Source organism: Talpa occidentalis, unplaced genomic scaffold, assembly GCF_014898055.3.
Source record: "Talpa occidentalis isolate TD23 unplaced genomic scaffold, MPIMG_talOcc4v2.1 talOcc4.12, whole genome shotgun sequence".
Lineage (NCBI taxonomy): Eukaryota > Metazoa > Chordata > Mammalia > Eulipotyphla > Talpidae > Talpa > Talpa occidentalis.
Window position 1 is genome coordinate 22048469 of NW_023601212.1, and position 20098 is coordinate 22068566.

At 46.3% G+C, this 20098-nt stretch overlaps 1 protein-coding gene across 1 annotated transcript in view; it reads right to left on the bottom strand.

Annotated features, from left to right (window-relative positions):
• The window catches only part of CLMP (CXADR like membrane protein), a 100439-nt gene extending 80910 nt beyond the window's left edge, over positions 1–19529 (bottom strand). Inside the window, exon 1 of the mRNA XM_054693159.1 lies at positions 19434–19529. Coding sequence (XP_054549134.1) covers positions 19434–19464 — 31 coding nt within the window. The 5' untranslated portion in view covers positions 19465–19529. The remainder of the gene's footprint in view (positions 1–19433) is intronic.
• Between the last annotated feature and the right edge of the window lie 569 nt (positions 19530–20098).

Here is a 20098-nt window from a genome sequence, read left to right on the forward strand (position 1 = left end):
GACAGCATCTTGGGGCCTTTTGAATTGTCTATTTTTGGCAACTTCTTGAACTTCCTCTCGTCTAGAAATTAGGAAACACTTAGAATTTTTTTTTAAATAACTGTTTAAAGGTTATTTAATTTATACCCTGTTACTCAACTCAGCATTTTCCCCTTCACTTAAGTCATCTGATTTGTGTTCATTGCGATGGGATGTTAAGCTTTTTGGAAGTACAAAAGGGGGGACGGGGGGGGGGGGGGGGGGAACCTTTATTTTGAAAGGTTTTCAAAATAAAGCTTTCCTTTCACCTTTCATGACCTAGCGATGTCACTGGGAGCATTATAGCCTTGGCTGGATTATGATTTACTTGGACCATTGCATTATCAATTAAGGCTGCTAGCTTGACAGTCTGAGTTGCAACTGGGAATGGAACTCAGTGGGTCTCCACATATCAAAGAAAATGTAGAGGAATATGCTTGTCATCTGGATCTTATGTAGAACAACTTACTCAGAAGGATCATGGCACTAGGTGGAAACATGAAGGTTCACAGAAGTGTTGACTTGTAGGGCTGTGAGCTAGCTTAAGACATTCCTTCACCTAGTGATTCCCTAACTCTAGAGTGTAAACTGGTGCCACTGGTCCCTGACAAAGTTGTGATAACTTCATAGGGAAGGAAGAAATAGAGAAGATATAATACATGTGGTATAAAGTGAGATAACAGTCAAATTATCTTAGAAGGGAGCCTGGTAAACAGCTCTCAGTAAATGTGAACTGTTGTAGGGAGAGAGCTGTCCATGTAAGGTTGTCAACTGACTTTCATTATTGTTGTTGTTATGGAAATGCCATTTCTATTTAGAGAAGGAAACTTCTTTTTTAGAGAAAATTTTGACAGTATTTTTGTAGTTCATATTTTTGTTTAATATCTATAGTCAACAATATTTAAAAAGTGCCCCCAGCCTTGATTTCGTGCCCAAATTTATTTTTCGAAATTTTACTGGTTCTTGAAATCTGAGAAACACTAACCTAAGCAGGCCTACATTTCAAATCAAGTGTTTTCTAATTCATAAATGCTTTCTTCTTGAGTGACCTAAGGAAACTTGACCTCTTTGGATCTTTCCACAATGGTGGAATGGAATGGAAATGGAAATCTCTGGATGGAGAATCAGGCCAGCAGCCCACAGGAATGATGACTTTGCAGGCTTCTTTCCAAGGCCAGGATTGAGTTAATGGGGCCCTGGCTGGTTGATGAGACACACACACACACACACACACACACACACATACACACCTTTGCTCAGAACTGTTGTCTCCCACTTGGACTCCTGATTCCCTCTTGGTTCCTTAGCACCTGCTAGAACTACTGTCTTCTCCAAGAGACAGTGGTCAGTTTCTTTCTATGAACCAAGCTTGTCAAGCCAAGCCTCACTTTTACTGACAATTAACATGTGTGTAAAGAAGACAATGGATGCATCGCCTCAGCCCTATTTATAGCACATGAGTGAGAATCACAGTTTTGGGTGTAATATACTAATACTTCATGTGTGACATCCTGGTGTGAGAGACATCCAGGGTAACACTGTGTGCAGCTCTGCGTCCTTCTCACTACAGTATGACTCAGGTGTTCCCTGAAGTTTAGGACAAAATGGGTCATTCATTCATTTGTTCAACAAGTGTCATTGTGCACTACATATTAGATGTTGCAGGGGAGGCAAAGATGGGTCAAACCAGGATCATGACTGTAGAAGTCATAGACCAGAAAGAAGACATGTGTGTGATTATATTTCAAAGGGTAGGGTGTGATGGGTGACACAAACAGAAAGCAGACAGTGATTACATCATATGCCACACGAAGACAGTCGCTCAATGATGGACCCATACTGGGCAGTAGTCTAACAGGCCATGCTATACAGCACAGGTGTGAAGAAGGCTATACCATCTAGGTCTGTGTGATTATACCCTATGATGTTCATACCACAAAGAAATCCCCTGACAAGCACATTTCTCAGAAGGTATCCCTGTCATTAAGTGACATATGACTGCACTTCAACTGAGGGGAATGAGGAACATCTTAGGGCAAACTGGCATTTAAGCCATTTATGCACTGCTAGTAAAAGCATCTGTCTTTGCATTTAGTCTTTCCCCACACATCCTCACTGCTTTAGGGGTGTTTTTGCTCCCTTTGATTCAGTGTATATTACAATGGGGGTTTTGAGAAGCCAGGTGGTGGGAAAAGGGGGCCACTGGGAAGTTGGGAAGTTGATATTGACCCTGTGCCCTGTCTCCTGGGCATCCTCTTGGAGGCACTGGTGGGCCATCTGGACCTTGTTGAATCAAGAACCCTGAAAAATACTCGATGGTAAATTTATTCTTGAACTTAGGTCAATGGCTCATGGGAATTCAGAAAAGCCAAACAGGGCTGGAAATGTGGGCTCTGGCCTCAAAATCAAAACAAATCAGAAAGATGCAAAGTAGTATGAAAGTCTAGAGGCAAAGTAAGGGGGAAGGATCCTATCTGACCTGGACCATAGGTGAAGATGAGGGCCTAAACCTTCCCCCAGCACTGCAGGGGTCAGAGAAGTTTCCATCTTTCCTGGATCCTTCTACTGCCTCCTCTAGGAAGATCAGAACTTCCTAGGGAATCCATTTGTATTCATGGCATATATTTAAAACAACTGTAGTGATGGTTTTAAATACAACTTAAGCTGTATTTTTTAAATAGATATAGTTTATTCATGTCACTTATATCTCAAGAGAGCTTTTTTTATTTTTTAAAGTAACAGCATTGATGTGCTGATGTCAAAGCCCTCAACAAAGCAGATCCTACCTCTACCCCTTGTCAGATTAGGCTTCCCTGAAGGGCCCTGTTAGAGCTAAGTTATTCCGTAGGAAGATCAAGCCTGCCAACATATAAAGACAGAGTGGGAGAACATCCAAATTGGCATCATTTCTCACTTGGATTCCCACTGTCTTATTTCAGCCCTTCACTCCAGCATTTGTCTCATTTTCACAGTCTAAGAGATCCAGGCTGAAAACCCAGCTTTCTGTCATTTACTAATTGAGTGACACCAAATAAATGACATCTCTGAGTTTCAGTATTTTGCTCATCTAAAAACAAGGATATCTTAGTGTTCTGACAGAGACGGATTCAGTCTACATATTGGGTGCCTGGCATGTAACGTGACCTCAGCTAATGATGGTTAGCCCTGTTATCATAACTGTGGATGAAAGGGAACTGGAGTGTTTAGTTTGCTAAAATGAAAAGCAGAATAAGAGACATCCACGAGCGGATTTTCAATTTACAGGGTTTTTGGGTAGAAGGAGGATGTGGGGCAACGATGGAAAAAGGACGGTGTCTCTGATGCTGTTTGGCTGTCTAACTTTGGGCAAGTCACTTAAACCCTTCCCTCTGTGCCTCAGTTTCTGCATTTGTAAAATGGGATCGACATTATATACTTTTGGGTGGGGTTGTATTAAATGAGGGGACTATGTGAAAATGTCAAGTACAGTGCCGTCACAGATGAATGTTTTAAAACATCGCTTTATGAAACCGGAGGGCCTTTAACTTGTAAGGTGATTATTGCGGTTACTAATCTCTATAGCCTTGCTGGTGGCAGTTTCTGGGAAAAGCAACTTCAGCCCAGAGTAGAAAGTCCTTCCAGCAGTAAGAGCTAGGTAGAGAGGAAGGCTTCTTTACAAGTATTGAACTTCCTATTGAATGCTCAAGTGGAGGATGGATAATCTTCTAGAAAGAGATTTCTGTTGTGTGGAAGGTGAAGAGACAGGTTTGAAAGTTTTTGACAAGCCTGCATTGAATCTTCTGTCAGGAGGAAACGGATGGGCAAGGTGGGGGTGGAAGCTGCACAAAAGAGCTACAATAGACAGACAATGGCACCCCTGCAGTAGCCACAGGGAACTTGGAAATGGCTTTCTTCCCATAAAGCAGAGAGTAGTTGTGGGCATGCTGGAGATCACATACCTCAACAGCTAAGTCTTTATGCTAGGAGGGAGGTTGCAAATTCTGTCTTTCAAAACAAGAACCATCATGCCCTTTAATGAGAAGCCCAGCGGTGACCAAGTACCTGGCTGTGATTTCCAAGGGGGTATAGGTCAAAATCAGGGCCCTCTTTGCAATCTCTGTTCAGGTGGATATGGGAAAGCTGTGAGTATGCTTTACAACTGCTTTAGAAGCCGAGCTGTTGAAGAGCTTTGGGCTGGAAGGACACTGGCCGTTAACTAGCTATATAATCTAAGGAAAGCATTTGACTTTTCTGAGCCTCAGTTTCTTTCCCTGTCTTCCTGAGAGGTATTTTCCAGGGGCCACAGAATTAGCTGGCAATTGTTGGTAACACAGAATCTCAGGGCTCACCTCAGTCCCACTAAATCTGACCTGACATTTTGACGGTTCCCCAGGCCTATAAGCAACTTAAAATTGGAGAAACACTGGCATCTGTTCTAAACTCAGAAGGCCAGAGTTCAAATCCTTGCCTCTTGGTTTACTAGGTGTATAAACTTGGCAAGGACTTAAACTCTATAAATTCTGTGCCCCCTTTATACATGGCACCCTAATAAAACCTACCTGGAAGAGTTCTGAGGACTAAATGAACAAATATATGCAAAGAGTTTTGCATAGAATAAGGAATCATTATGTGACTGTTTTCATTTATAAAATTTCTCTGGTTCTACTTAGGCCATACATAAAAGAGCATCTGGGCTTATTCATAGACCCACTGAGCATCTCTGTGTCAGGCACTGTTCTGAGCACTGAGGATAAGGGCAGTTCCTTATTGAGGAACTATCTAACTCACTAGCAAGGAATAGAAGTCAACATTATAGACGGAGTATAGGCTCTGATAGAAACAGACAACAGATGAGTGTACTGGCAGAGTAAAAGACTATTTCAGTTTGTGATAATGTTAGGAAGAAAATATAAGAGGGTGTGTGGAACTAAGCAGGCAGCTGCCTTGATTTGACTGGGAAAGAGGTGGGGCTCAGGAGAGGTATCACTGAGGCAATGTTTGCACTGAAACCTGGTAGGCAAGGAGCCAACCCTGCAAAAATCAGGGGAAAGTACATTCCAGGGCAAGGGAAAAAGACATGCAATGACCCTGCAATATCTTTAGAGGCAGAAGCTTGGGCAGGGCCTGCCTGTGTGGATCTATTCTATGTGGGAGGGGAGGCACAGGGGGAGGGGGGACTGCAAGGGTGCGGGGCAGAGCCAGAGGGGAAGCAGCAAAGAACCTGAGGGAGTGGGAGGGTAGGGAGTAGCTGAGGGCTAGGTGAGAGCATGGCTCACATTGCCCTTTGTGGGAAGAACCAGGAGCAATCCCTTCCATCTACAGCCTCCCACCAAGGGATATCACAGAGTAGTAAGGACTAGAGATCCTCCCCACCAACCTCTATTGTGAGATTGAGGCCCAGAGAGTGAGCTGCCCAAAGGTCATTCTGCCTGAGGAAGGTTCTCAAATTGGCCTGAACCTAGGAATGTGTGTTATTTCCAGAGTGAGACGCAACAACTATTTCACAACCATCTCTCCCTTGTCTCCTTCCTCCCACTGTCTCTTCTTGTGCCCAGGCACTGTCTCCAGTCTCCTGCCCCCTCCCCAACATGACATGATGTCATGTTCTCAAGGCACTGTATACTCACCTGCCATTACACATATTCTTGCCCCCATAAACTAAAGCAAGCTCTGCTATCTAAATGATTAATCTTTCCCCAAATTACATTTCACTTTCTGCCCCTACCAAACATTTCAGCATTTACTAACATTCCCTCTGGCATGGTTTACCATCTCCTTTTTCCTTTATCAGCCTGGTCCCTCAACCACACTGCAACCAGCTGGGTCTTGGGTCACATATGGCTCCATCTCCACCCACAGTGCCAAGCACACAGGAGTTGCTCCATAACTGAAATCTGTATCTTCTTATAAAATCCACCCACAACCAAGTCCGTTGAGATCCCCGGGAAAAACAACTCACACAGATGAAATTGTTATAAAACCAACCGAGGTCAGAGACATTTCTCCCTAATATGAGAAAAGTGACGGTGTGATTTCTTGGTGGGAATTAATATTAGAGTGGGATTAATATCACAGCAGAAATCAGCTTTCACTGGGAAAGCTCTGACCGAACAGATGAGCACATTTACCTCAGGGTCTGTCCGGCATGCCTCTCTTGGGCTGCCCTTATTTCAGAGTTCCTACCAGGCATATGACTTGGAATAGAGAGAAAATTGACACATGTGGGTTTATGCCTCTTAGAGTTGGAGGCTGGTCCACAGCTCCAGAAACTCAAAATGTCTTTTCCTACTTGCTTGTTGCCTATTATTTTTACATCTGACACTTAGGTTTGAAAGCAAAAGGATTAACAGAAGATCATGCACCACTCCCAGTATTTAAGGGATTTGAATAACTAACTGCTTGGACCCAGGTTTACTTTGTAACAAGCCAAGGCCTAGAGAAGTCATTGGAGCATATTGGGCCAACCACCTCCTCACTCGGAGCAGAGTCCACTATTTCTGTTCATGTCCAAGCAAGAAGATCGCCATTGAGAAGGACAGGCTGGGTAACCATGGGTAACTTGTTTGCAAAGTTGGACTACACTCTTGGGACAAGGAGGGGCAGGCCATGCGTCAAGCAAGAAAAAGCAGGATTAGAATATTGCACTTATAGCCTCATTATTCCTTCAATAAATAACTATCAAGAGTCTATTTGTCAGGTATGACTATTTTATGCTTTGCCCTCTGTGCTTTTATTTCACAGGTCTGAGGCCCCAGGCCCCAAGAACATGCCTGCTGTTGTCCTGACATCCAGTGTGGTTAATTTGCTGTCTGCTGCTGACAGCTTCAGCTTCTTCCCGGTAAAAGAGTGTGGGAAAGCAAGCAAATCTGGAAACTTCATAGCCTTTATGAGGACATCATCATTTCAAGAATAGACAGGAAACTTAGCCACTCATCACTTCATGTCCATACAGCATCAAGACATCTTCCAGCCTTGCATTGCAATTGGGTCAAATATGAGTCCTGAAATTCCTTCCCTCTGCCCATAAACCTTTCCTGTCAAGGTACATCACTTAAGGTTATTACAAAGCTTTTCCCATGTCAGATAAATTAGGGGTAAGTCCTTCATTTCCTCAACTTCTGTCAAAAGTGCCTGGAGTCTTAGTTTAGAGAGTCTCAAATGGCTGTCATGTTCTGTTGGGATTTTGCACAGATCTTACAAATTCTGGTTCAGTGGGTCTCAGGTGGGTGGGGCCTGAGATTCTGCATGTCTAACCGGTTCCTAGTCTGTGGATCACACTTTGGGTAGCGGGATACTCCATGACCAGAGTGATCAATGGAATGGTTTTCTCAGGACTTTCTTGGTTTTAGCCCTGAAAACCTGTCATATATCCTGGGAAACCGCTCAGTCTTGGACTGAGAATGGTTGGTCACTGCACATATTGAACAATTCTTGTCTCCCCTGAGTAGAGAGCTGACTTATCCAGCAATGCTCTTCCAAAGGAAGCACATTTTATGCCTGCTCAATGAGTTGTAGTGGTAAGGAAACAGTGCAGGAGGGAAGCCAGTGCTGCTCCACTCCTCTGCGTGTGTGTGAGTAGGGGGGTGTCCTCAGGTCACGTGGAGAAGTGGGACCAGCAACAATTTGGGAACCAGAGACCTGGCTTCCTCGTTTGGTTCTGCTACTATTTTTTTAAAAGGTTTATTTTTATTTGTTTATGCATACAAGAACTGGGGTTGTAGGCCAGAGGTGCAGGGGGTGAGAGGATTCACCAGAGACAGAGCAGGGAACAGAACAGGTGGGTCTACTGAAATACACTACTGAGGGAAGCAGGGGGTGAGACAGGAGAGGTCTGCTGTGCCATGTGTGTCACCTCCCTGGTTGGGGATCGAACTTATGCTTCAGTGGCTGGTGATAGCTTGATAGCTCTGAGACTATAGCCCCTGTGCCACCAGGGTGACCCTACTATTACAAGAAAAATTTCTTAACCTCTCTGATCCTTTTCTGTAAAATGGATGCTGACGTCAATCTGTCCCATAATGCTGTCAGGAAATACACTAACATAGGCATAAACACTCAGCCTGCAAATGATATTTTTTGAATCCCACCACCACTTTCTGTCATCACTGAGTAGCTTGTGTTTTGGGGGCTCACCCCACCATAGTGATACCCTGGCAGACCTAGTGATGTCTGGGGTGAATCTGCCAAGATAGAAGAGAAAGAGGAAAGAAGGAAGAAGGGCCTGAAACTCCACATGCCAGGGAAGGAGCCTCTGTACTGACTAAGAGCTCAGGTCCTCCCTTGCCATTCACTCCCCAGGGCCCTAAAGGGCAGGGAAGGAGTCAGTCAACATGCAGTTGGCCTTGTCCACTGTGAAATTAAAGTTCAGAATTTGCTGGAAGGAGAAACTATGTGCCCAGAAAAGAGACCTACAAGCTGAACTGCTATTGGCTCCCCATGCCCAGCTGTCAAGCAGGTTTTCAGGATATCACGCCACCTCCCTCCCACCCATGGATGTGCTCACAGCACTGTCCTACCATCTCGTTACAAGGACGGGGTGTCAGTCGTGACCAGAGTGCTCTGAGTGTGGTCAGCCTCCAGCAGGGAGGACTCTGAGGCATGCTGTCCCCTCCGTCCCCAATACTAGCACCATCTTCAGCCCTGTGTCTTAAATTGTCCTCTTTTGAGTAGTTTTGCTGATAAAGAATCACCATTAAAGATGCTCTGGGAAGAGATAACAGGTAGTAGCACCCTAGTAGAGGCAGTCTCTTTACTTTCATAAAGTGACATTTTACATTCATCAACTTGTTCAGTACGTAGTTTGTATACTTGTTCTCAAATCAACCATTTCCCAAGAATGCAACGCGTGCAGCCACCAGGCCTGGTGTTACAGATAACACACACATCCCCTGCTTCCAGCCATACAGAAAAGACGAAGCCCAGACCACAACATCACCTAAAGATCTGGACAAGATGCTCTGGGTGGACGGATGAGCAGCGCTCTCTGCGTGGGAGTGTCGGGAAGGCTTCGCAGGTGAAATGGCAGCGGAGCCCTGGCCTTGAAGGATCGGGGGGAGCTGGTCAGGGACAAGTGGCAAGGAGGCTGGGAGGAAAATGTCAGATCAACAGCTGGGAGCTGTCAGAGAAACAGGGTAAGTAAGGTCAGACCGGACTGGGGGCTGGGCCCTCACAGTGGAGAGCAAAAGCTTGCAGGAGTGGGCTGTGGCTTCCTTGCAGAGGTTATAGGGTGTGAATTTGAACAAGTGGGAGAGTAAGACAGAAACATAAAGAGGCAACATGTGATAGAAAAGCTTTATAGAGCCCAGGCATCTCTTCTCTCCTGTTTCTGTCTCTCTCCCTGTATCCATTTCTGTGTCTGTCTCTTTCTCTGCTTCTGCGCGCCTGTCTTTCTCATCTCTCTCTCCTTTTCTCTGTATTTGTGTATCTGTCTGTCTCTTTCTTTTTCTACCTCCCTCCTCCCCACCTCTTCTCCCTCCTCCTCCAACCGCCCCGCCCCCCCCCATCAATTTCCAGCAGGCCTATTGGTCCCAGAAAGAGAGAGAGAAGCAGCAGAGGGAAGGTCAGTTAAGGTGGCAGACACGTGAGGGACTGTCACCTGGGTTCCTCAGGGCTTGGGAAGCAGCAGGACTCCGGGAACGGGAGTGAGAGGCAGTGGAGCAGAGAAGGTGGCGGGGAGAGGTGGCCCGGTTTCGGCCTCTCCTTTGAGGGTGGAGAGGAGGGGCGGCTGCAGGCTGCTGCGCTTCGCTATTGGCTGCGGCAGGGAGGGGCGGGCCAGAGGCAGCCGACGGAGCCCAGACCTTCCTTGGCTGGAAAACCCCGTGCTGCCTGCCCGACCAGAGAAACCATTCTGAGTGGGAATTCTAGGTCTGCAGAAATCTGGGGCACTTTTCATGGGGAGGGAAATCACACTCTTTGCTGTTCGGGTCAGTGGAAAAAAACTGACATTTTTCTTCTCACCTTGAGGTTTTCCTTTCCTCCCAAATTCAAAAAGGAAATATAATTCAACACACCTTGAATTTGGGGTGTTGGACTCATTGGAATTTAACTTTGGCGGGGACAAACAACTGCCTGGAAAGTGGAGGATGTGGGGATTGCACCTCCTCATCAGGCCAAATCCCCAAGGCCCATCAGACCTTGGTCCCTGCGTGGCTTAGGGCTGAATGTCACTCTGTGTTATCCCTCTGTCTCTTCAGTCCTGTCCTCCCAGAACAGTGCTGAAGGGGCAGGAGGCAAACTCAGCTCCAACCTTCCCTTTTGCTATTTTCAAGCCTCACAGCCTGGGACACAGCACCTCACCTCCTTAGTCTCATGCTCCTGACCTCTATCACCCGGGTAATAACACCTGCCTCCCGTGGCTATGAGGCTACAAGAAATGACTGCGGTGAAAGTCCCTTGCATAATGCCCAGAGTATAGTAGGTATGCAGTGAACATCACTGGACATGGAGAACAGAAGTGAGCCAACTGGAATTTTCTCTGGGCTGGGGCAGCCCGTGGTGGCACAGGTTTTTGGGAGTTGGTAGCAGAGAGGGCAGAGCCTGGGTGGGGGAAGATGCCCTGTGTGCTCTGACAGTGCCTGGACAACCGTGGGCAGCATGCTGAGCAGCACGAGGAAGGGCACCTCTTACCCAGGGTTGAAATAGTTTCTCTCCCAGAGCATCCGCAGGCAGTTGGGGAGACTGGAGTCTCTGTGCCCCTTTCCACATTCCCTGAAGGATAAGGGGGACTCCTCTCTAGGACGGAGGAGCAGTAGTAGCGAAACCCTGAAAGCTGACCCTGCCTGCCTGGTGTCAGTTGACTTCACGAGGACCCCAAGTATCTATGGGCTGACCCTCTCCCAGCAAAGATAGGGCAACAACAACAACCATTCATTAATTCTTTACCATGTCCGAAGCAGGGTGTTAAAATTCTTTATAGCATTACGTCATTTAATTCTCACAGCTAACCTATGAGATTGTTATTCGATGCAATGACTGGTGAGTAAAATAAGGTCAAGAAGGTGAGGTCACTTGCCTAAGGTTGTAAGGTTATAAAGTGGGGCTTCAAAGCAGGGTCTGAGGACCCCCGGGGCAGGGTTTTTACAGAGGATGCTATACTGCAGTTCCCCATGGACGCCCCCCTTATGCTTGTTCCCCTGCTGGTCCCTTGAAGAGTGATTGGATATAATTGGGATTGTCACTGGAAGTAATGAGAAGTGACAGAGCCTGCGTTAGAGGCTTATTGCTCCAAGTCTAACGATCCCCACAAACCCCAGCCTACATTTAAACAATGAAGTCACAAAGCAATTTCCCTCTCCAGGACTTGCAGTCCTCCCTGCCCGCTACACCCAACAAGAAAAGAAATAAGAATGTGTCAGGGGCTGAGTCCCTGTTCAATACAACAGATTTCTTCTGGAATTGAAAATTCCTTCTTGTCTTGATGCTATTTGCTTTCCATGTGAAGGAACAACATTACAACTGGGGATGAACAGACCACCATTCTTAATTAAGAGACTGAAATGCACTGAGATACACTTCTCCTTTTTCTTCTTTTAATGTACCCTGAGGAATGAGGAAATAGAGGTAGTGATGTAGCTGGCAGGTCCAGATGAAGAATGAGACTATTGCTTTCAAGAGAGGACACTGGGGAGTTCAGTCCCTCCAGGAAGCACCTGGCTGAATGCCAAGGCACACCTCCCTTAATCTATCCTTTCTGGTGGTGATGAGGGTGATCCATCAGCCCACCAGTTGTTTATTTCCCACCAACTTTGCTAACGTGAGGTATATCAGGCACAATCCCTAAAGACCTACATGAGGAGAAATACCCTATTCTCTGCAAGAGCCCACATAATTAAGTTGCTTCCTTCTTGGGACTCCTAAAAACCTTGGTACTTTCCTTGATTATAGCACTTTTATATATCTGTGATTCCATGTTTATGAATATATCTCCCCACTGGCTTGAGTTCTTCGATGGAAAAAATTGTGCCTTTTGTGTTACTGAGCCTCAGAGCCTTCCTCCTGTAATTATTTTGTGAGTGAGATTCTGTGAATGAAGCAAATGATGTTAGAGGACAGATGTGAGTGCTAAAGAAGATTCCACAGGGGAGATAGAGGAGCCGCTGCTGCCATCCATGAAATAGAAGGAGCTTGGGGAAACTGTGTAGACACCAGGAGGTCAGTTGTAGCAGCTTAGTATTGTCATCCTCCACTGAGTCTATTTCTTGCTTTGCTCTCCGCCCTGCTCCTCTCCTTTCTTTTCTGTGCCTGTCTGGAGTGATCTAACTCTCCAGATCCCCTTTGCTATCTTGTTTCAGAAAGACCACACTGACTGGGGAGCCAATCTGAAGACAGCTGCCCGTTTTCTCTCCTCCTTGTGGGCACAAAGGAAACAGCTCTCTCCCTGCCTTTTATTAAAACAAAACAGCCTTCAGTCTTATCGCCACCAGACTTTGGCTGAGGAGGCTCACACAAGGATCCAAAGGACTGTCACTGACTAAATAAAGGCTGTTTGATTTCAGCATCTTTCCCCATTTGGGTCTAATTGGTGCCAAAGGAAATAAACTTTAATTTTTGCAGAATCCAGACAAGAAGCTCAGATAACCAGAATTGAGGAAGGGGGTACAGTCTGCATTCTTTAGGGGTGGGGGGGGATCAAAGATGACAAAACTGCTGTAGGTATGAATTTCACTAGAAAAAGCGATATACTCGGCAACTCATACCCAATCACACACCTTCACCACCCACAGCTTCAGGACTGTGTGCTAATAAGGGGAGCTCATGTGTCTGACCCAAAACAGGACAAGGTCCGCGCAGCAATAACTTGAGTACTTTGAGAGTCTTTTGATTAATCAGAAGGAACCAGTAATCCATGCACAATATATGTAGTAATTTTAGGTTATAAAAATAGTCATTTACCCAAACAGACTATTTCTTAACCATTTGAATGGAGTGGAGGAGTGGTAGGTGACAAATGTTCTAATAGAATTATCCACTGTGGGATTTATTGTGTGGCATCCTGTAAACATTTTGCGTGATTTGGTAACCCTCTCTTTTTGGTAACACAGAAGCCTTGAGTGCAGAATAATTAAGTGCCTTCTGGTAAACGGAAGCAATGGTCTTTGGAATCCAAAGTTTTGGGACTGACGCAGGAGTTACCTAAAAGAGTGATCTTCAGCAACTCACTTTACTTCTCCAAGCCTCAGTTTATTTATCTCCAAAATGTCATAATAATAACATTTAGATCTGCCTGTTCTGCTCCCCACTCTGTCTCTGGTGAATTCTCTTGCCCCCCCTCACCCCCCAAATCTCTGGCCTACACCCCAGTTCTTATATGCTTAAATAAATAAAAATAAATCTTTTTTTTAAAGATAACTTTAGTCTAATAACCTCATTTTGCAGAGAAAGAAACTGAGGCTCATCATGGTATGACCATCCCAGAATAATCCACTAAATTTTTGAAGCTATTGATTTCAAATCCTACTCTTTGTAGGCACACACTTACATATTTAGGATTTTGAGTGTAATCCCCTTTTCCTGCATATACCAGACATTATACATGGCACAAATATCAGGCATTATACATGGCACAGTAGAAATTTCCAGGATTTCCAGTTGTGATAGCTAAATTGAAATGTTATGACATCTGCCCTATTTTTCAGGCAATTTCTCAACATGAAAACCAATGCCAATTATTCAGCATTCAGCTCATATGATCTAGGAGCTTAACTCCATGAGCTGCAAACGAGGAGAGATATTTTCTGGTTCAAGAATGTGCGATAAAGACAGATCATGGAATTAGGGTTCTAGTCTTGACCCTCTGCTAAGCTAGCTATTTAATTTTAGCCAGATTGCTCTGAACTTTGGTTCCTTCTTCATCATAAAAGAAAGGATATGTATAGATCAATGTTAAATTTGGGTTCCAAGAGAGGGAATAAACTATAAATGTTAGAAGTTAAAAGGTAAAATTTGATACATAAGTGCCATTTTCTAATTAGTGGATTCATAGTTTTCATCGGCTTCTCAGAAGAATGTGTGACTCAAAATTTAAGCACCATTAATTTAGAAAGTCTCTTAGCTTTTCCCAATTGTGACAATTTTTGATTCTACCTATTAAAAATGTCTTGTTCACTATTATTAGGGACGCTTATGAAATACACTCATGTATCATAGCCCAACTGAGCACAAGACAAGAATAAGATGAGACAGGATACAAGCCTACTGGGAATGTATCATTATCATGGCCATCATCATTAACATGGAAAGATGAGGGAGGACATGGAATCCTACTGAGACCCGTCATTATACTACAGACCAATGGACCATGCACTCAAGCCTTCCTCAAAATTATTTTCTGGGAAACAATGTTCTGTCCTCAACCTGGCAGAAGTTTGGATGAAGAAACGTATTGTTAATCTGGCACACATTTGATATAATAAAGTAAGTTTGTGTAACAAATACATTAACTAGTCCCTGTCCATGTCATGTTCTATATATATATTTTTTTTAAATGGTACTGGTTCTATTTCCATTAACGGACAAGGAAACACAAAAGTGAGCTGAGTCAAAAGGATCAACAAGCAACTATAAACCAGAGACACAGTGGGGTGGGGGGAGGAGGGATTAGGGTCAAAATAAGGGGGGTGGGAATTGTAAGGGGAATATAACCAAAATGAAAATGCATACATTGTGCAAAAATGAAAAATTATGTAAGAATTATATAAAATAAAATATATTTTTTAAAAAAGTGGGCTTCTCACAATTGTGTTGTCCCACAGTCAAAAAGTAACAATCCTCGGGCCTCCCAGGTGGCGCAGCGGTAGAGCGCTGGGTTGCGAAGCTGCCCGCGGCCTCTGTGGCGCCGGTTCAATTCCCGGCTGCTCCCCGGCCACCGGAGGAGGGTCCCACATGGCGCGCAGACCTCTCCTGCCGCCCGCTGCTCCCCTCAGCAGTGTACTTCGGTCCTTCTGCCTGCTCTGCTCCCTACTCTGGCTCTGGTGAATTCTTTCACCCTCCCGCGCTTCTGACTGTACCCAGTGCATGTATAAACAAAACAAACAAACAAATAAATAAATAAAAACATGCCTCTTTAAAAAAAAAAAAAAAAAAAGTAACAATCCTCAAAACCTTTCACCTCCTGACTGGAAATGCTCTAAAAGTTTCAAAAATCCAATTATCTTAACAAAACAGTTCAAAAACTTTTAGTTTGGGCCTCCCCTGGTGGCACAGGCAGTTGAGCGCAGCGCTGTGAAGCTGTCCACAGCCTCTGCAGCGCGAATTTGATCCCAGCCGGCAGGAGAGGGTCCCACATGGCGCTGCAGACCTCTCCTGTCAGGCCGACTGCTCCCCTCAGCAGTGTGTTTCATCAGTCTGCCTATTCTGTGCCCCTCTCTGTCTCTGGTGAATCCTCTCACCATCCCGCGCATCTGGACTGTACCCGGGCTCTTGTATAAAATAAATAAATAAATCTTAAAAACAAAAACAACTTTTATTTTATTCAAGGCACTAAAGGTGATACACAGGTGAGTGAGACCAGGTCCCTGTCTACCTGGATTTTGTACTTTAATTGGGATTCAGACCACCGTAATACGAGGTAGCACAAGAGGAAAACTACTGGTGTTCAAAGGCAAGAAAGAAGTACATTCTGTTGGTGAAATCATGGATGGACACATGAAGGAAGTGGTATTTGTGGTGAGAGAAAGATTGGAGACTGAGAAAGATTTATCTGCAGGGTGGAGAGTAAGAAGGCATTTTGGTGGAAGGACTATCACAAACAAAAGCACAGAACCAGGAAGAAGCACAGGGCATGTTTAGGGCACAGCAAGTAATCCAGATTCCCTGGAGAGCTGTCTGGGGGTGAGGGGGAAGAGCTGTCTGAGGGTGAATGATAGTATGCCAAATCTCGAATGTAAGAATGAAGTGTTTGTACTCAATATTATAATCCATGGAGGAGACTGCTAAAGGTTTATGGGAGAAAGGAATAAGATCATGGAATTACAGAAATTTTGAATTTAAGATCCCCACTCCCATTTTACAGGCAAGGGAATCAAAAAAATAATCCAGAGAATTTGTCAGATTACTAAATTCAAATTCTTTGCATTATACCAGCGGCATGCAAGATTACTCTGGCTGCAGTTGTGTAAGAAGGCAAAGGAGAGAATTCAGACCAGTGTGGCATCTATTATAAAAGCCTAGGGAAGAAGTTCAAGTGGGATCATGAGGAAGAGCGGAAGGGCAATGGTTTGAGAAGGGGCTGGGAGAGCCCATGAAACCTCTTTTCTCTCTCCTCCATGGGGCTCAGAGCCCCACATAGCTGTTCACATCAGAGGAAGGGCATTGGATTTCACTCACTGGCAGGTCCAGAAAGCAAGGAGTCTACTGTTCTTTTCTTGTTCAGACTGTGAACTCTTATCCCTCCCAACCTTCCTTAGATACTGTGGATTCTCTAGAAAGAGGACAGAAAAGAGGCCAGAAATCGTGCTAGCAGTTACTAGAAGCATCCTTGGAACTGTGCCTTTATGGAACTAGTAGATGATTTTTGGATTCAGGCAACACTGAAGGTTTTCTTTCTGGCTTTACTAGGAGTGTGCCTAGGCTCAAAACCTCAGCTCAAAACCACTTGGCAAATAAAGGTAATGTAAGCACAGAAGAGATTGCCCTCTGAGTGTCTGACCCATGCAGGGATGTCAGTCATAGAGGGGGCCCTTCAGTGCCAGTCTCTGGGTCACCAGTCTCATTCCAGGTCTCCTGCCTTCTGCCTTATCCCTTGTCCTGACCCTTCAGTATCTCTCCTCTGTGACTTTTTACTTGAACAGTTTTATCAACTGAGAACTGGGATGTCATGAGTCTGAGTACGTCTGACAAAGATAGATGTGGCAAAAGCTTAATAGTAGGTGTGAATGCTGAACACCCAGTTGCGCAGAATTCTAAGTCAGTTATCCACCTCATCTCTTCTATGTGGCCTTCCCTTTGTAATAATTGTATAAAGACAGAACCAAGAAAGAAATCTTGAGAGGTAGTTTTTAGGCTATATGAACAGAACATCAACCCAACAGATTATTTTCTGACCAGAGGAATAAATATACATCATGGGCACTCAATAAAGAAGACCAGGGAATCAATGCCACCTTTTCATCCAGGTCTTGGTCATTTCCTCTTTTTTATGAGCTAAAAGGTTGACCATCCTCAGGCCTCCCTGGTGGCACAGCACTATGGAGCAATCCGCAGCCTCTGCAGCACAAGTTCAATCCCCGGCCGGCCAGGGAGCAACCCACATGGTGCCCGCTGTTCCCCTCAGCAGTGTGTTTCAGTCAGTCTGCCTGTTCTATTCCCCGCTCTGTCTCTGGCGGATCCTCTCACCCCCCGCATATCTGGTCTGTACCCCAGCTCTTGTATGTATAAATAAATAAATCTTTAAAAAAAAAAAAAAAGAAGTTGACCATCCTCAAGATCCACTGATTTCAAATGACCATATGGGACAAAATCACTTTCCACTGGAAACTGTGTCCAAACAATGCTGGTATAGAGCAGGTACTCAAAAATTCTTAGTTTTGTTTCCCTTCCCCAGGACCCTCCTCTAGGGCCAGATCATGCTGACACCTCATGCCTGATGAAGAGGACTACTCTGGACTTTGTTAAGAGAACAACCTTAAGAGTCCTTCTGTAATGATGGAATGCTGTACATCATGGTGTTTAGCAAGCAATCTCTGGAGGCAGACAACCTCCATTCAAATCTCAACTCTGCTAATTATGAGCTTATAATCTGACCTCTTTATACCTTGATTTCATCATCTATAAAATGGGGATAATAACAGGTAGCTGATAGGGTTGGCATGAAGAATAAATGAGTGAACAAGATAGGACGTATAAAGGACTTTGCATAATAAGTACTTAATGAATTTTAGCTGTTTTTAACAAGCCAACTCTGAAGTTTGAGTCTACTAAACATCTGGTGATTAGTAGCTTAGGGGTAGAGGCCAATGAAGGTGATGAAGGTGTCATCAGGATGGACCTGTTGTGCATAGGGGCAGTATTGCAATACTTTGTCAACAAGTAAGAGATTAGAAAGTAGTGGCTCCCTAAATGCCTTACTTGAGCAATAGCTTTAGTCACCTCTGTAATTCCTCTAACCTGGGTGACTATTGGTGTAAGGTTGTCATAGACAGGCATGTATATGGCCTAGTAAGATGAGAAGGCCAGAGAAAGCAAGAGAGTGCTCTAGACATTTATTTCAGGGTGATTTTTTTTTTTTTTTTAGCTCCTCCTAACTTTCACTTGGGGTTTTTTCTGGGCATCAGGCCCATCAAACGCCTGGTATTCTGGGCTGATGGTGCTAGAAGGGACTTAGAATGACCTAGGTTTGGAGCTCCAGAAGCCAAAAGCATAGTGAATAGTGACTAAGTGGTCCAAGGTCATCCAGCTAGTCAGTTCAAAACTGGGGCAGTTCTCAACAGCCTGGCGACCTGGGTAGTGCTCATGCTACCACACCACCTGGCTCTTTGGTTTCCAGGACTCTCAGCTAACTTTTGGTCCTGTCTTCAACTGGACATGCTTCCCTGGTGCATACCATGCCGCCTCCTCAGCTCTCTGGTCTGCAGTCCCTGCCCCTGGGGCATCAGATACTCACAGGCTCCCTCCTGTCAGCTCTTGCCTGCACACATCCTTGACCTGTACCAGCCTGCCAACCTGCCCACTCCTGGCCGGGGTGGTTCTGTGCATGAGGCCCAGAGGGGTCAGAGGTGACTCAGAAGGGGCACCCAGGAGGACTCTTCTCTTTGCCACAAAAGCTGTTTTTCTCTCCCTGGGTCTTCTCTTTCACTCCCTCTTTTCCTGTCTTCCTCACACTCCAATCCCCCTCAGACTTGCTCCTCTGCTTCCTCTTCCCTTCACCTGTTTTCTCTCTCACCCCAGCCCCTACCCCTCCTCTTCTTCCTTCCCGAATCTTGTGCTCTGCCTCTTTTCTTCTCCTTTCCTCTCCCTGTCTTCTTTCCTCATTCCTTCCTCTCACCCTTCAACACATCTGTTTCTAATCTGAGCCGTTGAGGCGCCTGTTTGAAACAAAAAAGCTCCCCCCACCCTCAGAAACCTGGCACCAAAATTTCTGAATAAACCTTCCCTCCCCCAATTCTCCAGTTCCCCTTAGATACTCCCCGAAACAAAACACCACCCCCTCCAAGGACCCTCCACATCCAGTGGTTCACGGCCCAACTCGACCAGGAAACACCCCCAGCCCGAAGTCTGCTCCAGGGCCCAGATGTGAGAGATTTTCCATGGCCGCCTGGGCGGCCCTCTGCCGCCAGATGTGCTCCTCCCGAGCCGGGAGGCAGGACACAGGAGTCCGGCGCACCCCGGGGGCTGGGGGTGGGGTTGGGGGGGACACAGCGGTTCAGAAGCCGCGAGGTGGCGGGGACGCAGGTCTGTGTTGGCCGGGGGCCCCCCGATCTCCGCCTCGCGGGGTCACTCACCTAGCCAGAGGAGGAGGAGGCGGAGGGACATCCCGATGCCCGGACGCGGGCGCTTCCCCGCTCAGCCGCCGCCTGGCTCCGAGACCGCCGGGCGCAGCCGACGCGCCTCCGGCTAGCTGGGCGCTGCGCCTCGGGGTGCGCGCGGGGTGGCCACAGCCATGTGCGGGCGCGGGAGACGGCCCCGCGCCCCGCTCCCCGGTGCTGGCGCCCCGAGCTCCCCGGCGCAGAGGGGCTTCCAGTGCTCGCCCCACCAGCTCGCTGCCGGGCGGGAGCGGGGACCAGGGTCCGGGAGGGAAAGGCGAGGCGAGAAGGCTCTACCGCTTCGTGGAACACTTTTCCCTGTTTGGAAAGAAAAGGGAGTGAAGAAAGAGAGAAGGGGAAAAAAATAGAGTGAGCTGGAACCACATGGTTGCCTCCCACCGGCAGCCCCTCCCTCTCTCGCTCGCTCGCTCGCTCCCTCCCTCCTGCGTTTGGGATGAGCCGCGGGGCCGACCCGCCCGGGGTGAAGCTGGAGTTGGCCCGGCCGGGGCTCCACCCTGGGGGGCGCGGGGCGCAGGGAGTGCAAAGGGGGATTCGGGCCCTGCAGAAGCGTTGGATGTAGGATTGATCGCCGGGAGGAGAGAATCGGGGACACTTCAGCCAGGGGGGAAGGATGAGGCCTTCTG